Genomic DNA, 17,435 nt, shown 5'->3' with positions numbered 1-17,435 from the left:
TATCCTCATTTGCGGACAAGTGGATTTGGTCGCGCGCCTGTCGCAAAGAGAAACTGAGCTATATGCTATGAAAAACAACTGGTACCAAAGAAGAAAAAAAGCTCTTAAAACATGAACGACATCGAGTTGCAAGGTCTGGGCCACTTCGAATGACAAACGCTGTAGCCTACACATGTCTCAAAACCAAGTTGCAGGGGTTCTATCCAAAAGATCGAAGGTGTATCTTGGAAAGGTTTAATTTTACATTTTATTGTGGATATCCAATAGCCTAAAGGATATGCGTGTTCCTGGCGAACTGTTTAATTATTTATTAAATCAGTGTTTGGAGGCAAGACTGAGCAAGTCATTAAAGGTAAGGGCGAACTTAATTTGTTATACATTTTTCTTCTCTTTCTTTTACATAGGTTTAGAGATGAGTCCTAAATGTAAATACATCAGACATGAAGCGAATAACCTGTTACTCATCTTTCATGTAACGCAGCATATAGTATGTTTCTATATTCTATTTAAGAAAACATGTAAACCATGTTAGAATTTAAGTATTGTTTTACATTTTCACAGATTCATATATTAACGAAATGTACCTATGATATTTAAATTTGACTAGTTTGACCCAATACATTTGTGACAGTGAAGGCCTACAACATACATATTTTGTTAATGTGGATAATTGTGTACAATTCTACTTTTTATGTAATTACAGTTATGTTCTCATATTATGTTCCCATGCAGGTTGAAACTGATAGGATTTTGTGGAGAGAAGAGAAAGGCTTGGCCGCGTAGAGGGAGGCGCCTTCCGCGCTCTCCAGAAACCGAAATCTTTGAAGAGGTTTTTTATTCACTTCAGGCAAAGAGGACATACACTGAAAAGTTGGACGCTTGAGAATTATGAGCGTTTGAAGGACATTGTTGATTTGATTTTCACCGCTGAGACATGCTCCACATCCGACCTGAAGCCAGAGGGGGGAAAGGGTCCGAGCTCTCCGGAGTGCGCGCTGACTGGACTAATACGCATGAAATCTCTGGTAAGTAACGCATAATTTAATCTTGAATTCAACAAAAATATTATTTATTTCTGTATAAAATAATTAATGTAAATTACAAAGGACATGTAATTCTTCAACTGATTTAAGACATTATTTTAATAATATTCATGCATAATATACGTGCACGCGTGAATGTCAGTCGCTTTGAAATCCACAGTCCAGTCCTTACCTGCCATTAGTCATTCCCCTTGTCTTACGTGTTTGCTATGACAACAAATAAATGGCATGGTTTAATGCTTTCTTTTCACATCAGCTGCTTTTGTTGTCTAAAACTTTCTTCGCTCACACCTGCCAGGTGGCCTGATTTGTCGACTTGCCAGATTTCTTTGATGGAAGCATGCTGAGTCTTTCTGTCATACGTGTTTGTCTGACATATATTTATAAACTGATTGATCACTATAAGCCTTATATCGCCAATACGGCCTCTTCATTCATGTCTCAGTTCCATATATGGCCCGGGCATCTAAATAATGTGGTGGTCGTGAAGTCTTAGTGTGTTACCCTCATCAGGGATGGGCTGCCGTTTGAATATAAAAGCGTCCTTCACACACATGCATGAGTCCTACCTGAGACAACCATGCCTATGCAATCGCCCCTGATTTCAATTGCCTCCTAGCAAAGCCGCGGGAAGTTGTCGTGCGGTTGATAGCTGTGGGGGGGTTGGGGGGAGGGGGGCAATTTAAATCAGGGGGAATTGCATACGCATGGTTATGTCAGGTAGGACTCATGCCGGGGGACACAGGTACTGACATGAACATGCATGTGTGTGAAGGACGCTTTTATATTCAAACAGCATATAAAACGGGAGACGAACGGCCAGGCTAAAAGTTACTTTCCGAATATTGTCGGTGCTCTCGGCACCTCCAGTACCCATACTTCCCGCGGATATGCCTCCCAGTTGGTGGGGAGCCATGGTTTGGCCTGGCTGCGTTATTTCTCACTGCTAGCTGCTTTGGATTATCTGCATGGTGTTCACCTGCTTATACATGTAGGTGACTCGGATTCAGCTGCTTGTCTGTGTACTGTATGTTTCTGTCTGATTCAGCTGCTTGTCACTCTGGGCAAACGTCTTTCAGTCTGACATCTTATCTTATTGATAATGAAAAGCAGAGAAGAAAAACTCTCCAATGCGTTTTTATGCTGCTTCATTGCTTTTCCATGATCTACAGTTTAAACCTGAGGTCCAAATTAGAAGTTGAACTGCCCTTCGTTACTCAAATCAAGCAGATAGGGAGGAGTTTAAACCCTGGTCTTAAACTGAAAGCGGCTGACCACTACAAGCTGCTAGATATTTTTTAAGATAGGGAAATTAAGACCCAACTGAATGAAAATCCACCTGGTCTGATACAGGTGATGTTAATCCACCAGGTCTGATACAAGTTACAGAAAGGAATATCAGGAACCCACAAAATGGTGGAAAGATATGATTGTCCAACCTCCAGTAGGAGTCTACAGCCTTTTACATTGAAAACATGTTTGTTTCTGCACTTGTGATATGAAGCACTGAATATCCCCGCTGCGTTAAGACACCCATCACACCCAGGCAGTGTTACAAGTGTCTGAGCTGACTCATAATGTGTGTGTCTGAGGTACCTCACTGACACCTGTGAGCCGGTCACTGGTTCCATTTCCCCGGGTCAAAGGTCATGAAGGTCTGAAGCTTGGCTAGGGGTCAGATCAACTGCCTGGGACACTCCTTTGCCCTTCACTACCAAAGTCCCTCTGCAGGGTCTGTTTAAACAAGCTTGTAGTTGATTGGATTTTGTGGGAGCTGTGGGTTTGGAGGTGTATGTCTCTATGTTTCATCACTCTTCTTTCACTGTTGCGTCTTAACATTCACCTCTGATAGGCAGTAGGTCCATGTCTACGTGAAGTGCCTGAACAGGCTAATATACTTGTTGTTATAACCCGGGTGGTTCAAACCAAATGCTGCTTGGCTGGCGTTACCCTGTTTGTAGGCAAGCTCAAGTGATATTAAAGTTTTAGTCTTTTGCCTTAGTGGTTCTCAAATGTTAGACAACTGGATATTGACGTCAGCTGAAACTTTAATGTCAGACTTGCTGTAAATCCAATATATAATACAGTCACAGTTTAGTCATTTCACAGACGCTTTTATCCAGAGAAAATTACAATTCATATATTTTTATATTAATATCATACCTGGGTAATGTCACCCGCATTGCTGGGTAATGTCACTATTGTTATTGGTGGATGTCACTATTACTATTGGGTAATGTCACTAACAGTACTTGGTAATGTCACTGTAGTTACTGGCTAATATCACTGATGTTACTGGTTAATGTTACAGATGTTATTTGGTAAAGTAAATTAATGTACAGGGTAATGTCACTCCTGTTACTGGGTAATGTCACTATTGTCTCTGGGTAATGTAACTAACGTTAATGGGTAATGTTACTACCATCACTGGGTAATGTCACAACCATCAATGGGTAATGTTGAGATTGTTACAGGGTAATGTCACTATCAGTACTGGCTAATGTCAATGATTTTACTGGTTAATGTCACTAACCTCAATCTCAACCTGGAATGGTTTACTGAGGCCATAAAACACCTTCTGGTTAGTGAAGGGTAATGTAATAATACCTTACAAATTGGTAATAAAAAAGAATGAACAATTTGTTATGTATTATTAATTTTAAAAAGCACACAGTTCCTCAAAATGTTTTGTACATTCTTGCAGTTTAGTTATACATCAGTATTCCATTGTCATAAATGCATTATTGCTCCTAATGTCTATTGCTGATTTTCTGGTCAAGCAGTTTGGCTTTTCAAACAGACTTAGATTTGGAACAAAGCTCCAATTACCAAAGTTTGAAACAAAGATGAAACACTCCTGTCTTTATCACAAGATCTCCCTCTTAAAAATTTGCTCTTGAATTTAGAAGAATGTTAACTAGCGGTGTTTACACTTCAGTGCTTGTGGCCGCAAGCACTTTTTTTTTTTGATACAACAAGCGGTATTCTTCTGAAATTGCCAGGTCAGCTCCATTCATCATGGTGTCACGGGCCTCTTTGAACCACCAGGCCAACACGTCGTTACGAGAGCCCGTCTGGGGCTCAAGACAAGTGGGCGACACGGAAACGCTTTGCAGGGCGTTTGTTCATCCAGACACACTAATGGGCAACTTTCCCTGGGCCCGGACCCACGCTGAACTTCATCTGAAAAAATGAGACATGAGAAGTAGATTGGGGGGTTGAAGGACTAAGGTTTTTTTGGGGGGGCTGTGTTTGTGGTTATGTTTGTGTGTGTGTGTGTGTGTGTGGGGGGGGTAGACTGTATAAGTGATTGAGTGGGTGGGTAAGTGAGTGAATTATTAAACTTTCTTTTTTTTTTTGATTGTCAGTTGTTTTGTAAAAATAATTACAAAAATAAGTTGTCAGTCATTTTCTCCCAAATACAATTGTGACTCCAGAAGTTTGTAACTTTCACAAAACCGCTCATCTGAAATCCTATTCTCTATTGCTGCCACTGCATGACTTAATATGTTCCCATTTAAGGTGAGGTTCACCCAAGTGTTCTTTTTCTGAGACTTCCTCTTTAACTACATTAATCAGCTTGGAATGTGGGTTCTTATAGGGACATGGGAGAGGTCTAGCTAGGAGCAAAGGCAGAGCCATTACATGTGGTGTCTTAGTCCAAGTCTGTGATCGGTTGTGTCGACATGCTTCCCTAAAAGTATCAATAATGCTAGCGTATGCTACTAAAACAAATCAACTGATCCTCCCACTTACTTTGTGGTTAACTTACTATGAATAAAACACACATTGTATACATTAGTGTATTACTTTGACTGGGAAATACAGGGCCTGATGAATTGACCAGTGAACCAATCAGCACACAGGTTGGCGTGGCCCATCCCAGTGGGATGAAGGTTACGATTAGGGGTGGGGCTTCTGCAGGATGCCCACCAATGGGTCATAATTCCTGGAGTAAACAGGTGGAGGGTCTGTTTTCGCTTTCCAAAGCATCTCCGAGACAGACAGAGGTTTAAATCAAAGAGGGTTAGGGTACTAATCCACTAATGCTACTTCAAACACTTGATTCCCCAGTTAAAACACCATTACTCAGGTATTTCTGGACCTTTCTGGTGTGCTCAGGAGGTGTTAGGTGTTAAGGAAAGGATGCCAACCTCTTGACACAGATGTAAATCAGTGCTCACCCAGTACACACAAATCTTCACTTAAGATCTGTTTGCAGAAATCCGTTTTCTTTCTCCTTTGACATCAAGGCATGATTGATGTGAAATTCAAGTTGAGTGCACACCTCTTCAGTTAGGATGTGGTTTTATAACCATGCTGCCACTTTGTTTGGATGTGACCAGCACCACTGATTACGACCAGGTTACTCTGTCTCCCCTTGAAGCTGGAATCCATACTGTAACTATTAGATCTATTTGTGATATTTCAACAACAAAAACGTCACTCCCAACCACGAACCCTGTTTTTCCCCCTGACATAATATCCTGTGTGTTAGAATGGAAGGTTCTGTAAAGCCAACTACATAGTAATGGTTGCTCTTCTCTTATTTTCTCTAAAATAAACCAAATGTCCTATGCAGAACCACTCTAATCTTAACAATGACATTTGGCTCTGGATCTCTCTCCCGCTAGGCTTCAGTGCTCATTGTGTTTTTTGTTTTTAAGATTTATTTCTAGTCAGGCTAGCGGGAGAGAGATAGACTGGAAAGCTTCAATAGACTGGAAAGCGGTAAAAGATGGAGATGATAGAGTTTTTTTTTCTTCTGAAAGAGCTGTAGGTTGGATCCGAACCAGGCCATAGACTATACTGCACCAGGCCATCAGCGTGAGTTTTAGAATGAGCCTTGTGCTGCTATTGCCTGGTCCCAGATTGGTTTGTGCTGTCTTGCCAACACAGTGTGACTATGAATGTGAGGATATACTGGGAGACTGACCATCAATGTGAGGATATACTGTGAGACGGACCATGGGATGGGCAAGACGGCACAACCATCGGACCAGTCCGGAGTTGTTCGGCTTCGTTAAACACCTTTGATACTAATCTCCTGTTAGTTTGAATGGAAGCACAGATCAGTTATATCTTATTAACTTCTCTTTGATCTTTAATGGCTATTCTGGTGGGGTTCGTGTGTGAGAACACAACCTGCATTTATGTATGAATTTGTCTGGAGTATCCTAGTGGTTTGAATACTCTCCCAACAACTCTTCAGTGGAAGAAACTCTCTGATGTCATTCGTCCACCTAATCTCCTCCAGGGATCGCTGGCCCAGGGCAGCGTTCTCCACACCTTCTGATTGCCGGTTCTGACTAGTCATCCGATCTGCGAACTGTCTGTCTGTTTCTCATTTTGCACATTCTGTGGGTTTTCCACCGGTGACAGCTTGGATAAGAGTGGAAACTGGCACTAACAAGCAATTACCTTCTCCCCCAGCCTGGAAGGGATTAGGGGATTATTCAGTTTATTCAGATCCCCAGGTTCTGTCGCTGCCTAGTCTAGCTGCAGTTAGAAGGTCACATCTGGTGTAGTGCAGTCAGTGTGGCCAGACTAGTGGGTGGGGGGGGGGGGGGGGGTCGAACCCGAACCAGAACCCTGCGCTTTAACATGTCAGGGCCTAGTACTGGATTGTTGATGTCTTTGTTTGCTAGGAGCGCCATAATATCAGAGCAGGTTGTAGAAGGAAATAGGGGAGATGCTCACAGAGTTGGGAGTTTGTGTTCTCAGCATTCCTCTGCTGGCTCACCTCTGAAGCTATTCACCAGCCCTGGTTGGTCCTGGTCAGTTCTGGTTGGTCCTGGTCGGTCCTGTTTGGCCTGTTTGGTCCTGGTTTGTCCTGGATGGTCCTAGTCGGTCCCTGAATGGGATACCAGATGCTGCTGACAGCAGTGTTGGAGTGCCAGTAGGGGGCACATTTCCCTCTGGTCTAAAGAACAAATACTAATGCTCCAGGGCAACTAAAGGGACTTTCTCTGGTCTCTAAAGACCCCTTGACACGGAACAGTAGGTGCTTTAACCACAGTGTCTTAGGTGTGTTCACTCCAAAATGTCTAATCTGGACCTCATCGTCACAACCACTTATTCGTCCCCAGTAGAAAAAAGATGAATGCGTAATGTACCATAGGTACTAAATATATAAAATCAATAATGTTTGTAAGTGACCCTGAATAGGAGGGGTTAAAAAGAAAGTTCATTTTAAAATGTGTCTGGTAATAATCATGACCGCCGGTGGCTAGTCCTCTGAAAGTCCTCTTCTCCTCTTTCTTCCACAGGTGTCTTTTATTGCGCCTGTGATTTAGTGGGGTCTGTTGAATCGCTAGCCCCTGTGGTGGGGCTCTGTTAGTGACAAGTAGAGCTGGAGGATAGAACACCTCTAATGAGGCTTCATTATGGCAGAGGGTTCTCTTCTGTTAAAGGGAACCTTCCAGATTTTACAACATGATGTTAGATGATTCCTCACCTTTAATTAGTCTTTTGGCAGGGGGAAAACCACACTCAATGGTTTAGGCTTCTTTAAACAGCCGCAAGAAAGATCGAGTTTACCCTCCCTTAGCTATGAAGGTTGTGGATTACAGTTTCCCTATAGACGTCTTCCAGCATGTGAGAAAAAACATCTGTGTATTACATATAAAGTTGTGTATTGTTGAACTTCCCCTTTTACGGTGAGACTGAACACAGGAGGGAAACCCAGGCTAGCTAGCTCTACGCTGTATGAGAACCTTCAGCGGTAGAATACAGAACAATGTAACTTTATACTGTAGTGCTGGTAACAGTGATGGTAATGTGAAACACATTTATGTTCAACAAATGTAATCCGTCCATGTATTAACGTTGAGTCAAAGACATTCTAACCCTGAGCAAATGTATTAGCCCCTTTTTCCCCTTTAAGCACTGCTCGTCCAACCAGGAAGCCACTTGAGTCAGTGCGTGTGTGGGCACACTCGCTAACCTGACGACCTCAGTCGGCTTTGCTGACCCCTTGAGCCCCCTAAGGGAGTTGCAAGGGTGTGATGAGACAAGGAAATCCCTGCCGACTATGCCTCCCCCGGCCAATTTGCAGCGGCCGGTCACCAGTGGCACCGTCCAGGCTAGCCATGAGAAAATGTCAGTTTATACTATGAGTTTACATACAATGCAATACATATTTTGCAGACAAACAGGCTACTGACCAAACCAATGTCTCGAATCAGACCTTGGGGCCCGTGCAGAAACACACACACACCAACCTTTTCATGCACTATTAGTGAGTAATTTTCTTTTACGGATTTACATTAAAACTTCTGTTTTTCCCCTAGCCCCTAACCCTTAACCTAACTCTAAACCTAATTGTAACGTCAAAATCCCCATCCCTAACTCTAACCCTAAACATAACACCTTCAATCCCCCAAAGGGCTGGAGGCGAGGGGCTGTAAACAGCTCCGGAGTGGTGGGGTGAAATGAGCCAGGCAGACAGACCCACACAGACACCTAGAATTCAGCGCTAAAGGAGGCTAAACTCTCCCAGCTGTGGTATTAGGGACTCAGAACAAGGTCTCCCAAGGGACCAGGGAGGGAGCTGTTGAAAACGCCCCTTTCGCCCTTCTTTCTCTCTCACTTGCAATGGTCCGCATTTTAAATCAGGTTAGCGACGAGGGAGCTGGAGAGGCTGCTGCTTTGCGGTGGATTGCAGACTCTCACAATCTCACATTCTGAACAGTTAGGTTTGACATTTGTGGCCCATAAAATGAAAAAAGTCTTCGAACTAAATAACAGAATTACAAACAGACACAACCTTGCGCACACATACTCTAAGATCACCTCTGTTTCGTAGGTTCTGTTGTGTAAGTGACTGATATATACCTTCTCCCCTGGCCCCAATTTCTTGTATTGCTTCTCAGTAACTATATTGATATAGCAAAGCTTTTGTAATATTCTGCAGCATGTCAAAGATGCATGCACAGATGTTATCGTAACCTTTGTACTGTAACCTTGTCAGTCCTCTGTACTCTCCAGTCAAGATAGCATCGTGATGATTTGCTTCGGAATTTAGACTGTTGTGCCCAAAATAGCACGCTAATCGCTTTATAGTGCACTTGTTTTTCAAACACAGCCCAGGCCCTGACCAAATGTAGGGAACTATCAAGTGAATAGATCGCCAATTGGGACACAAGCAGAGAGACAATGCCTGGGCGGCAGGGTTTACATACCTTACCTTGGACATTCACGTCCCGCTCCAGTTCAGCCACCGGGGCTATCGCTTCAGTCTGGCGGATGATAGATGACTGTTTATGTGTCTTATAAAGGCCTACGCTTGTTTTCACTCAATTTGTTGCTGGTCTTTGTTTTCTTGTTCCACGGGTCTCTGTGTTGAATTTGGTTTCGCCATACCATCTGCCGATGATGTCGAAATCACCCAGGTTTTGACTGGGTTCATTATACAAGGGTTTAAGCTTTGCAAAGGATATCAGATGAAGAACAGGACCTGTTTCCAGTCATTCCCACTGCAGTATTAATGTTCCCTGAGGTGTTACTTTCACTGCACATCCGCTGTGATGTCCAGTGGAAGGACGTGACGAAATAAACCCCTAAACGTTCGATGAAAGAATTGTGAAGACGCTGGATCCATGCCTAAACTGTTAAGCGCCACCTACGTCTCATTGGAGTGTGAATTTTAATGTCCGTTGGGGGTCTTACATCAGTTGATAAACGTGATGCTGTTCCAGCAGCATGGGCATGACTTCCTGAATGTAGCGGATATGAACACACATTGATTTTCAACCTACCCGTCTTTTAATACAATGTCAATCTAAATCTGTTACTGTCAGCACGACGTCCGTCTTCGGTCCGTGTTTGCTCACATTCCCGCTAGTCACCCAGAGGTTCGCGGGTGCTTCACGGTAACAGACCCTAGTTGAGACGTGCGGGCCTACCATAGTCACAGCGCTTACTAGGTCACACCAGGCGCCTAGTAAGAAACATCTCAATCTGTGCTCGGATCCCTTATCAGCGGCCACATCACCTGAGTGGCTGTGGAGCGTTACAGCTCTGTGTGGTGCCCTCCGGGCCGCCACCGCCTCCTTTTGACGGGCCTCTGACCCAACGTAGCCGCTGTCGCTCGACGGGAGCCGCTCCACTGACAAGCCAACACTAAAACACACTTGGCAGCGGTGAGCTCTGGTCTTTTTACCTCAGTCACAGTAAACATGTCGTCCCCCCCCCCCCATATGGCCATTGAGGACTGGATTGACGTGACACAAAGTGTTGTTTTAGAGGGCTGAAAGGTTTTTTTGTAGAGAGCGGCCAGATGCGCGAACACGTTATCGCCGCCACCTTCCTGTTGTGTCGCTAGTTTATGTTAGTCTTTTCGGAGGGTTTTTTTTGGGACAACTGACAGAGCCGGGACTTGTTCTGTTCTCTTTCCAGGTGGGCCCGGGTGGAGGACGAGTTGTAGGGACGGACGGGGAACCACCCCTATACAGTCAGTGGGCACACCTAACCCCCTGAGAAACTGGAAGGTGAGCCACTTCATTAGCTTCACCTGCATTGTTTTTAAGTTCATCCATCCATATCCAATTCACAGCATGTTTCTGTCAACATCTTCATCCCCTTCAATATAATGGTTTCCAAACATAATCCTCCAGCAACTATACCACTATAAACACAGACATTTAACATCATCCTCTGCACAACCATCACTACAAATACCATCATGATCTCCAACACCATAATCGTAATGTTAATCATCGACCATTAGTGGCCATAGTGTTGGCTGTGTCATTCTGCTCTGTGGACCATCTCCCATTAACCTTTGGCCTCACTGGTAGGTGCTGCTGTGGGTGGTGGTCTCTTTACTGCCCCTGGTGGAAGGGGCCCGTGTGGGCGCTGGTTTTGGGGCAAACTTGGGCCAGGCTTTGGGAATGATGGGCAGGATGGGAGAGAGGCAGTTCCCTGACACTCTACCTGAGGTTGACGAAGAACAAGAAGAGGAGAGGGACCCTAACACTCCCTGGTATGGCCTATACGGTAAGAGTGGTGTTTCTTACTGTATTTTACAATTCAACAGTAACTTTAATTGAAACGTTGATGTTGTGAGTGGACAAGAGTAAAAAAAGGATCTGCAACATGATGCTATTCAGGAGAATATGCCACTGTTCTTATTTCTCTCTTTCTCTCTGTCTGTCTATCCCTCCATCTCTCAGACCGCTCTGCGATGTATGAAGTCGACGACAATCAGAGAAGCCTTTGGGGGAGACGTTCCCCGCGCAACTCTGACCCCTCAGACGCCGACCCAAAAGGCTCGGCCAAGAAAAAGAAGAAGAGAAAGAAGAAAGAGAAAGACAAAGAGAGGGACAGAAAGAGCAAAGGAAACGGCCGGAAAACCCAGCAGAGCAGCCGAGACTGCCGGGTGGAGAAACGAGAGATGCGTGTCCGGGACCTGGGCCTGGGCTTTGACTCGGACGAGATTGTCCTCTTCAAGTTCTGCGTGGGCTCCTGCCAGTCGTCCAGGACTAACTACGACCTGGCTCTGAGGGCCCTCATGCTGAACGGGTCCCTGCCGAGGCGGACCTTGCGGCGGGTCGGCGCCCACCCCTGCTGCCGACCCGACCGCTACGAGCCGGTATCCTTCATGGACGCTCACACCACGTGGCAGACGATCCGGTCACTGTCGGCGGCCAGCTGCGCGTGCGTGGGCTGAGGCGGCGCGGCCCGGAGCAAAGAGGACGGCGGGCGACCGGCTCTCAATTAACCCCTGCCTGAGGACACACGGACAGACATGGGAGGATGGAGGGAAAGGATCTGGATCTCGGGGGAACCCCTGGGGCCCAGGGCACCGAGCGCAAAGCAGGAAGGAGAGTCTGCAGAGAGTCCATGGTGGTGGGGTGAGACCACACCTCTTCCTGTTGTCCCTTTTCTGTTCAAGATAAGTGGATTTGGGCGGGGGGGGGAGATGGCGGGGGGGCAATCGACTTAATGCGACAGGTGTAAAAAATACGCCTGAGCTGGATTCCTCACGTACTAGTCAAGATGAGAATGGGGGGAAAAAAACAGTAGGAGACGGTACTCGTCTGGACTCTTCAACCAATAAACAGAAAATTCATAGGACGAGACGTCACCATGTTAATATTTCGGCTTGGAAACCACAGAAAGTAAAGCAGCATCTGCCGTTGCTACCTGGAATCTAATGGAATCTCTTACAAAGTTAATACTGACAAAATGAGTGTCTGATGTCTGTTGACTCTGTGGCAAGAACTTCCTTTTGAAGAAAGACGGACACTGTTTATAGACATCTGCTCCGTTTTCACCAGGGACTATGATCAGTGAAGGGCAAGTCAAATGTGTCTGGACCATTCACACGTATGTTACGTATGTTAAGCAGTACATTCACATTAAGCAAATTGGGAGTTTTTGAATGAAAGAGTTGAGTTTAGTCAAGATAAAATGTATTTCACTTTTCTAAATCTTGAGGCTTATTTGTATGGACAGTGCCAGCTCTAGCCATTTGGAGGCCCTAAGCAAAATTTCATTTGGGGCCCCCCTTCCCTGTCGGTCAGGGACTCCCTAGCAGTCGGAGGAACCCTAGTGGTCGGGGGGCCTAAGCGACTGCTTATGTCGCTCATGCCTAGAGCCGGCCCTGTATATGGAGGACCAAAGAAGTCAAAATTATACATATAACTGAATAAAATGAAGTAAATATATTATTTTAAATGGCACATTGCTATGAAATATTTTCAAGAATGTCCATTTTCAAAATAATGGTATGATATTTTATAATAACACATTTCCCAATGGCTTTTTTTCCATCATGTATTTCATAATATCATGGCCTCTATCATAATTTTCAATAACTCTTTCATAATATTGTGACATATTTCATAATTTAATATTTTGTAATATAATTACATTTTTCATGATCACAAGGGACATGTCAATCATTACAAGTGTGTTGTGTTTAGCCTCTGACTGGCTAATCCAGCCACCATAGATTCACCTACAGTTGCCCTCTTGTGGGCATGCAAACAGGATCTTGCAGCATTTATGGTGTGTGCATGAGGATAGCAATTTAGCTAGTTTGTATGAAGAAAGAAGACATTCATCCAGATGATTATTACCAATAATGCAGTGTAATGTCATATATCCCAAGGGCATTAATGCTGGCTAATTGGCATGTCACTATTCCAAGCTACATGTTGCTTACCTATTATAATAAACCTGTTTTGAACAGGTGTTGCCAGGTAGATAACACTGTTTATAAATATGCTCGCTAGCAGAGAACTCTATCACAAGAATGAGCTGCATCCATTGTAGTCAGAAGAGGCACAGGTTTTTAGCCAATAAGCAGCTAAAAACCAGCCATTTGCATTGATTGACATATCCCTTGAAAAAAATGACGTGAGTTTTATAAAACAGACCATGAAATTATGAAATAGGCCATAAAATTATGAAAAAGGACATGACATTATGAAATAGCCCATGATATTATTTTGATGAAAAAAGCCATTTGGAAATACAGTATCTTATTATGAAATATCATGCCTGTGGCATTATAATAAACATGTAATTGTAATGTGCCACTTAAAATACCATATTTAATTAATAATTTATATATTTATTTACATAATTTTGACTCCTTTGGTCCTCCATATGATTGATCAAATGTACAGTTTTGTAATGTTGGTTGTGAGTGTACTGAAACACATCCCAGCAATTTGAGAGAACTACCTTATATCAGAGTTGTCCCTGTTGAAATTGAAAACATTCTGTCATCATTACACGCAAAATCTTTAATGCATCACAGGCTCTTTATTTAATTTTTCCGAATTCTGATTTCTCCGACAATGGTGGGTGACAATGGAGAAAGTCAGAGTTGAATGTCTCTGAGAAACCTTTTTAACAATCTTATTTGTTATTTTTAGGATATCTTTGGCAATGATGTGATCTCAGAAGTTGTGACAGTTATAGAACTAACTTGCAGTAGTGTTGAAAATATTGACTTGGATGCCTTAAAGAGGACCATATCTCCCTACATTTGACCATAGGCAGACAAGCTCAAAACACTTTAAACTCATTTTCAATACAGGGATCTTCCAAACCATAATGACATGTTTCAATGTTCACTTGATCTCAAATGGATGCCATGCATCCCTTTGCATAACTATATTATAGTCAAAATATTTATTACAGATAAGTTATTTATTTATTATTGTTTTGTATGAGAAGTCATTTTTATGGACAGTATATATATATTTATTGTAGTGATCACATATCCTGGGGGTTTGTGTTGCTGTGTTCTTTTTTTGTTGGAGTGTGTATGTTGTGGTAAAAAAAAACAAGACAACAACAAAATCAGCGGCACTGACTTCAAAACACATACAGTCATGTGGACATGTACAGCCCCTGGAAAGTTGTATTTCTTTAACACATTTTGACACATGGATATTCAAGCTAAATTCCAACCACATTCATTGATAAACGTAACCCAATTTGAAAAAGTAACTTCTTAACAATTTTTGCTATTTCAAAATACAGACACACAATGTCCTTAGGCTGAAAAGTATACTCCTGCCTTTACCATCAAATCAAATGGCTAAAATCAGAATCAGGTGCACCAAAACAGGTGCAAATGATTAGAAAATCATTAGAGTGTAACTTGGGAGGGTCCAGCCTTCCAAAAAGATTAGAACATTGTTCTGGTTTGGCCATCACCATATGGGTGTGTGGTAACACATCATGCCAAGATCAAAAGACCTGATTATTAATGCCTCTGAGTCTGGGAGGGATTACAAAGCCATTTCCAAGCAATTTGAAGTACATCACTCCACTGTCTGACCTATCATAGACAAATGGAGAAAATTCCAGACCAATGGTAATCTATATAGGACAGGTCTTACCCACCAAATGCAACCTGAGAGCTGACTGAAAGATGCTCATGGAAGTCTTCAGGGACCCCAGGGTAACGTCAAGGTATTTACAGAACCCTCTTGTCACACTCAAAAACCTCTGTTCTCCAAAAGGAAAATCAAGACATAACTGACGTTTGTCTGACAACACCTGGATGAAGACCAGAACTAGTGTTACGATGTGCTATGGGAAGATGAGTCAACAGTGTAGTTGTTTGGTCGGTGGTATTATGGTATGGGGCTGCCTCAAGGCCTGGCCAACTTGCCATGATTGAGCCAATCATGAATTCCATGTCGTACCAGAGAATTATCGAGGGATTGTCAAAATTCTAAAGCTGAACTGAACATGGCAATAGTCCTATGATCCAAGACACACAAGCAAACCTACAACAGAATGGCTCAAAAAGCATACATGGAGGGTTATGAAATGGCTGAGTCCAAGCCCAGATCTTAATCCTATTGAAATGCCGTCATGGGAAAGGGCATGCAAGAAAACCCTCGAACTCGACACAGTTGAAGCAGCACTGTAAAGATGAGTGAGCAAAATCTCCTCCCACTCAATGCAAGAGACAGAGTGACAGTCATAAGTTACTACATGAAGTTATTTCAGCCAAAGGGGTCAACACCAGCTATTGAAGCTAGGGATGTACTTATTTTTTTCGTACTATGAAAATGCCTTGAAGTTGATTTTTGATGAATAAATGGTGCAAAATATAATTGTTGATTGTCATTTGATAAATTCAGTTACCTTTATCTGTCAGTAGTGTTGAGGTGTTGATTATGAATCCATATTTCCAAATGTGTTTAAAAAAGGCCTCTTTCCTAGGCGAAAACTTTTTCTCATGACTATATTTCTAAAATATAGTCACACATTTCTAAAAACCGAAGGAAATTGTTTGGTGGTTAAAAACCTAACCACATTGCAAGTTTGGTGGGTTTTCTTACATTGTTGTTTCCGTATTTTAGAGCAATTTAAGTCAATATTATCATTTATTTTTGTACAATGGCATTATTCTGTGTAGGATTAAAGTATTTCTAAAGACATAATGGATTGCTTATTTTTTCGGAGTCTTAAAACCCCTTAACGCTTGCTGTACCTCTGCTTTGACCGTGTTATAGATTCATACATTGTCCTCCATCTTTATTATTCTTTGAGTATTGTGATCTCTTTTGGCCCTATGCTCCAAACGATTTTTTGAAATATATTTGTTTATATATTAATTTGACTATTTAGAAATGTCAAAAAAATGTGTACATGTATCACGGCACTAAAAGAATGGGATTAATATGATGTCCAAATTAGGGCATTTAAGTTAAGTATTTAGTTGCACATAATTTGCATGCAGTAACAGTCTAAATTGTGTGACTCATTGACACCAGACGATGGGAATCTTCTCTGGTGATAATCTGCCAGGCCTACATTATGGATATCTTCAACTAATGTTTGTTTCGAGACCTTTTTGTTTTAGGTCTCATATTCAGCAAATCAAAGACTAAATGGAGATTAACTTGGCCAGTCAAGAACTTTCCAGAATTTGGCCCCTAGTTTCTAGCTGCTATGACAGTACGTTTGGCGTCTTGTCATGCCAGCTGAAAAAGCACCGTCCAGCGAGTTTGGAAGCATTGGTATTTTGGCAGACAATGTGGTTCTGTGCACTCCAGAATTAATTATGTTATTGCCGTCAGCCGTTATATTTCCACTGAGGACAAGTGAGATGATTTCAGTTGAAGCCATATATGTCTAAGCCATAAACTCCTCTCCACCACATTTCACTGATGAGTTGGTATGCTGTAGATCCTGGGCAGTTCCTTTTTATTCTCCACACATTCGTCTTGGCATCACTCTTGTTCACATGTTTGGACTATTGGCAAAATCGGACACATACAAAGATTTCCATTACAAAAGAGAAGTGAGACCATTATAAATGTGCGCATGGAAGACCTTTTCAGTATGGGCGATTTTCCTGGTACTTATCCTTGTGTCATAGCGCCCCCTACAGATGAGATATACACAAAAGATATACACAAAAGCAATACATAAAGAAAGGTGTTCTCACTACCTATCTCAAGAGGGCATCACACGCATTCACCTCAATAGTCTGTGGAAATGTTCAGCAGTGGTGTCCCAGTTTTGGGCTCTACATCCCTGGTCTTGGAATGGAATTGGTGATTTTTGTTTCACCCCTTAATTAAATGCACTCAGCTGGTTCCCAGTTCTGAATTAGCCCCTAATTTTGAAAGAGATGATGAAAACCAGAAGTGTTTCGGTCCTCTTGGACCAGAGCTGAATAGCCCTGCCCACGTGTGTCACCATTATGAGGTTGATTGTCTACAAACACATATGTTTATTGATTTTGTTCTCAGGAATGGAATAAAGCAATAAATCAGACCTGAAGAAAATAATAAACAGCACCATGCTTCCTTTAATAGATCACATCACAAAATAAGTCACTTTAAACACTGATTCTGTTTGGGTTTGATCTCGGTCAATGGTAATTCCTGTAATTATGCTCAAGTC

The 17,435-nt window shown here is 42.6% G+C and overlaps 1 protein-coding gene across 1 annotated transcript; it reads left to right on the top strand.

Annotated features, from left to right (window-relative positions):
* The first annotated feature begins 121 nt into the window (after positions 1–121).
* Positions 122–11,896, top strand: LOC109615175 (glial cell line-derived neurotrophic factor). The gene is made up of 5 exons (XM_020043806.2): positions 122–352; positions 733–1,025; positions 10,443–10,534; positions 10,844–11,042; positions 11,219–11,896. The coding sequence occupies exons 2-5, from the start codon at positions 935–937 to the stop codon at positions 11,713–11,715; spliced, it is 879 nt and encodes a 292-aa protein (XP_019899365.1). The 5' UTR covers positions 122–352; positions 733–934; the 3' UTR covers positions 11,716–11,896.
* The last annotated feature ends 5,539 nt before the right edge of the window (positions 11,897–17,435 follow it).

Source organism: Esox lucius, chromosome 3 (genome assembly GCF_011004845.1).
Source record: "Esox lucius isolate fEsoLuc1 chromosome 3, fEsoLuc1.pri, whole genome shotgun sequence".
NCBI classification, from domain to species: Eukaryota; Metazoa; Chordata; class Actinopteri; order Esociformes; family Esocidae; genus Esox; species Esox lucius.
Note: the sequence above shows the minus strand (reverse complement) of the source record. Positions and strands in the feature narration are given on the sequence as shown.

What these genes read in the sequence shown, in the direction of transcription:
- LOC109615175 (XM_020043806.2), top strand. Translation starts at nt 935, where the DNA reads ATGCTCCACATCCGACCTGAAGCCAGAGGGGGGAAAGGGTCCGAGCTC. An exon ending in TAATACGCATGAAATCTCTG is followed by an intron (nt 1,026 to 10,442) that starts GTAAGTAACGCA and finishes TTCTCTTTCCAG; the next exon opens with GTGGGCCCGGGTGGAGGACG. An exon ending in TCCCTGGTATGGCCTATACG is followed by an intron (nt 11,043 to 11,218) that starts GTAAGAGTGGTG and finishes TCCATCTCTCAG; the next exon opens with ACCGCTCTGCGATGTATGAA.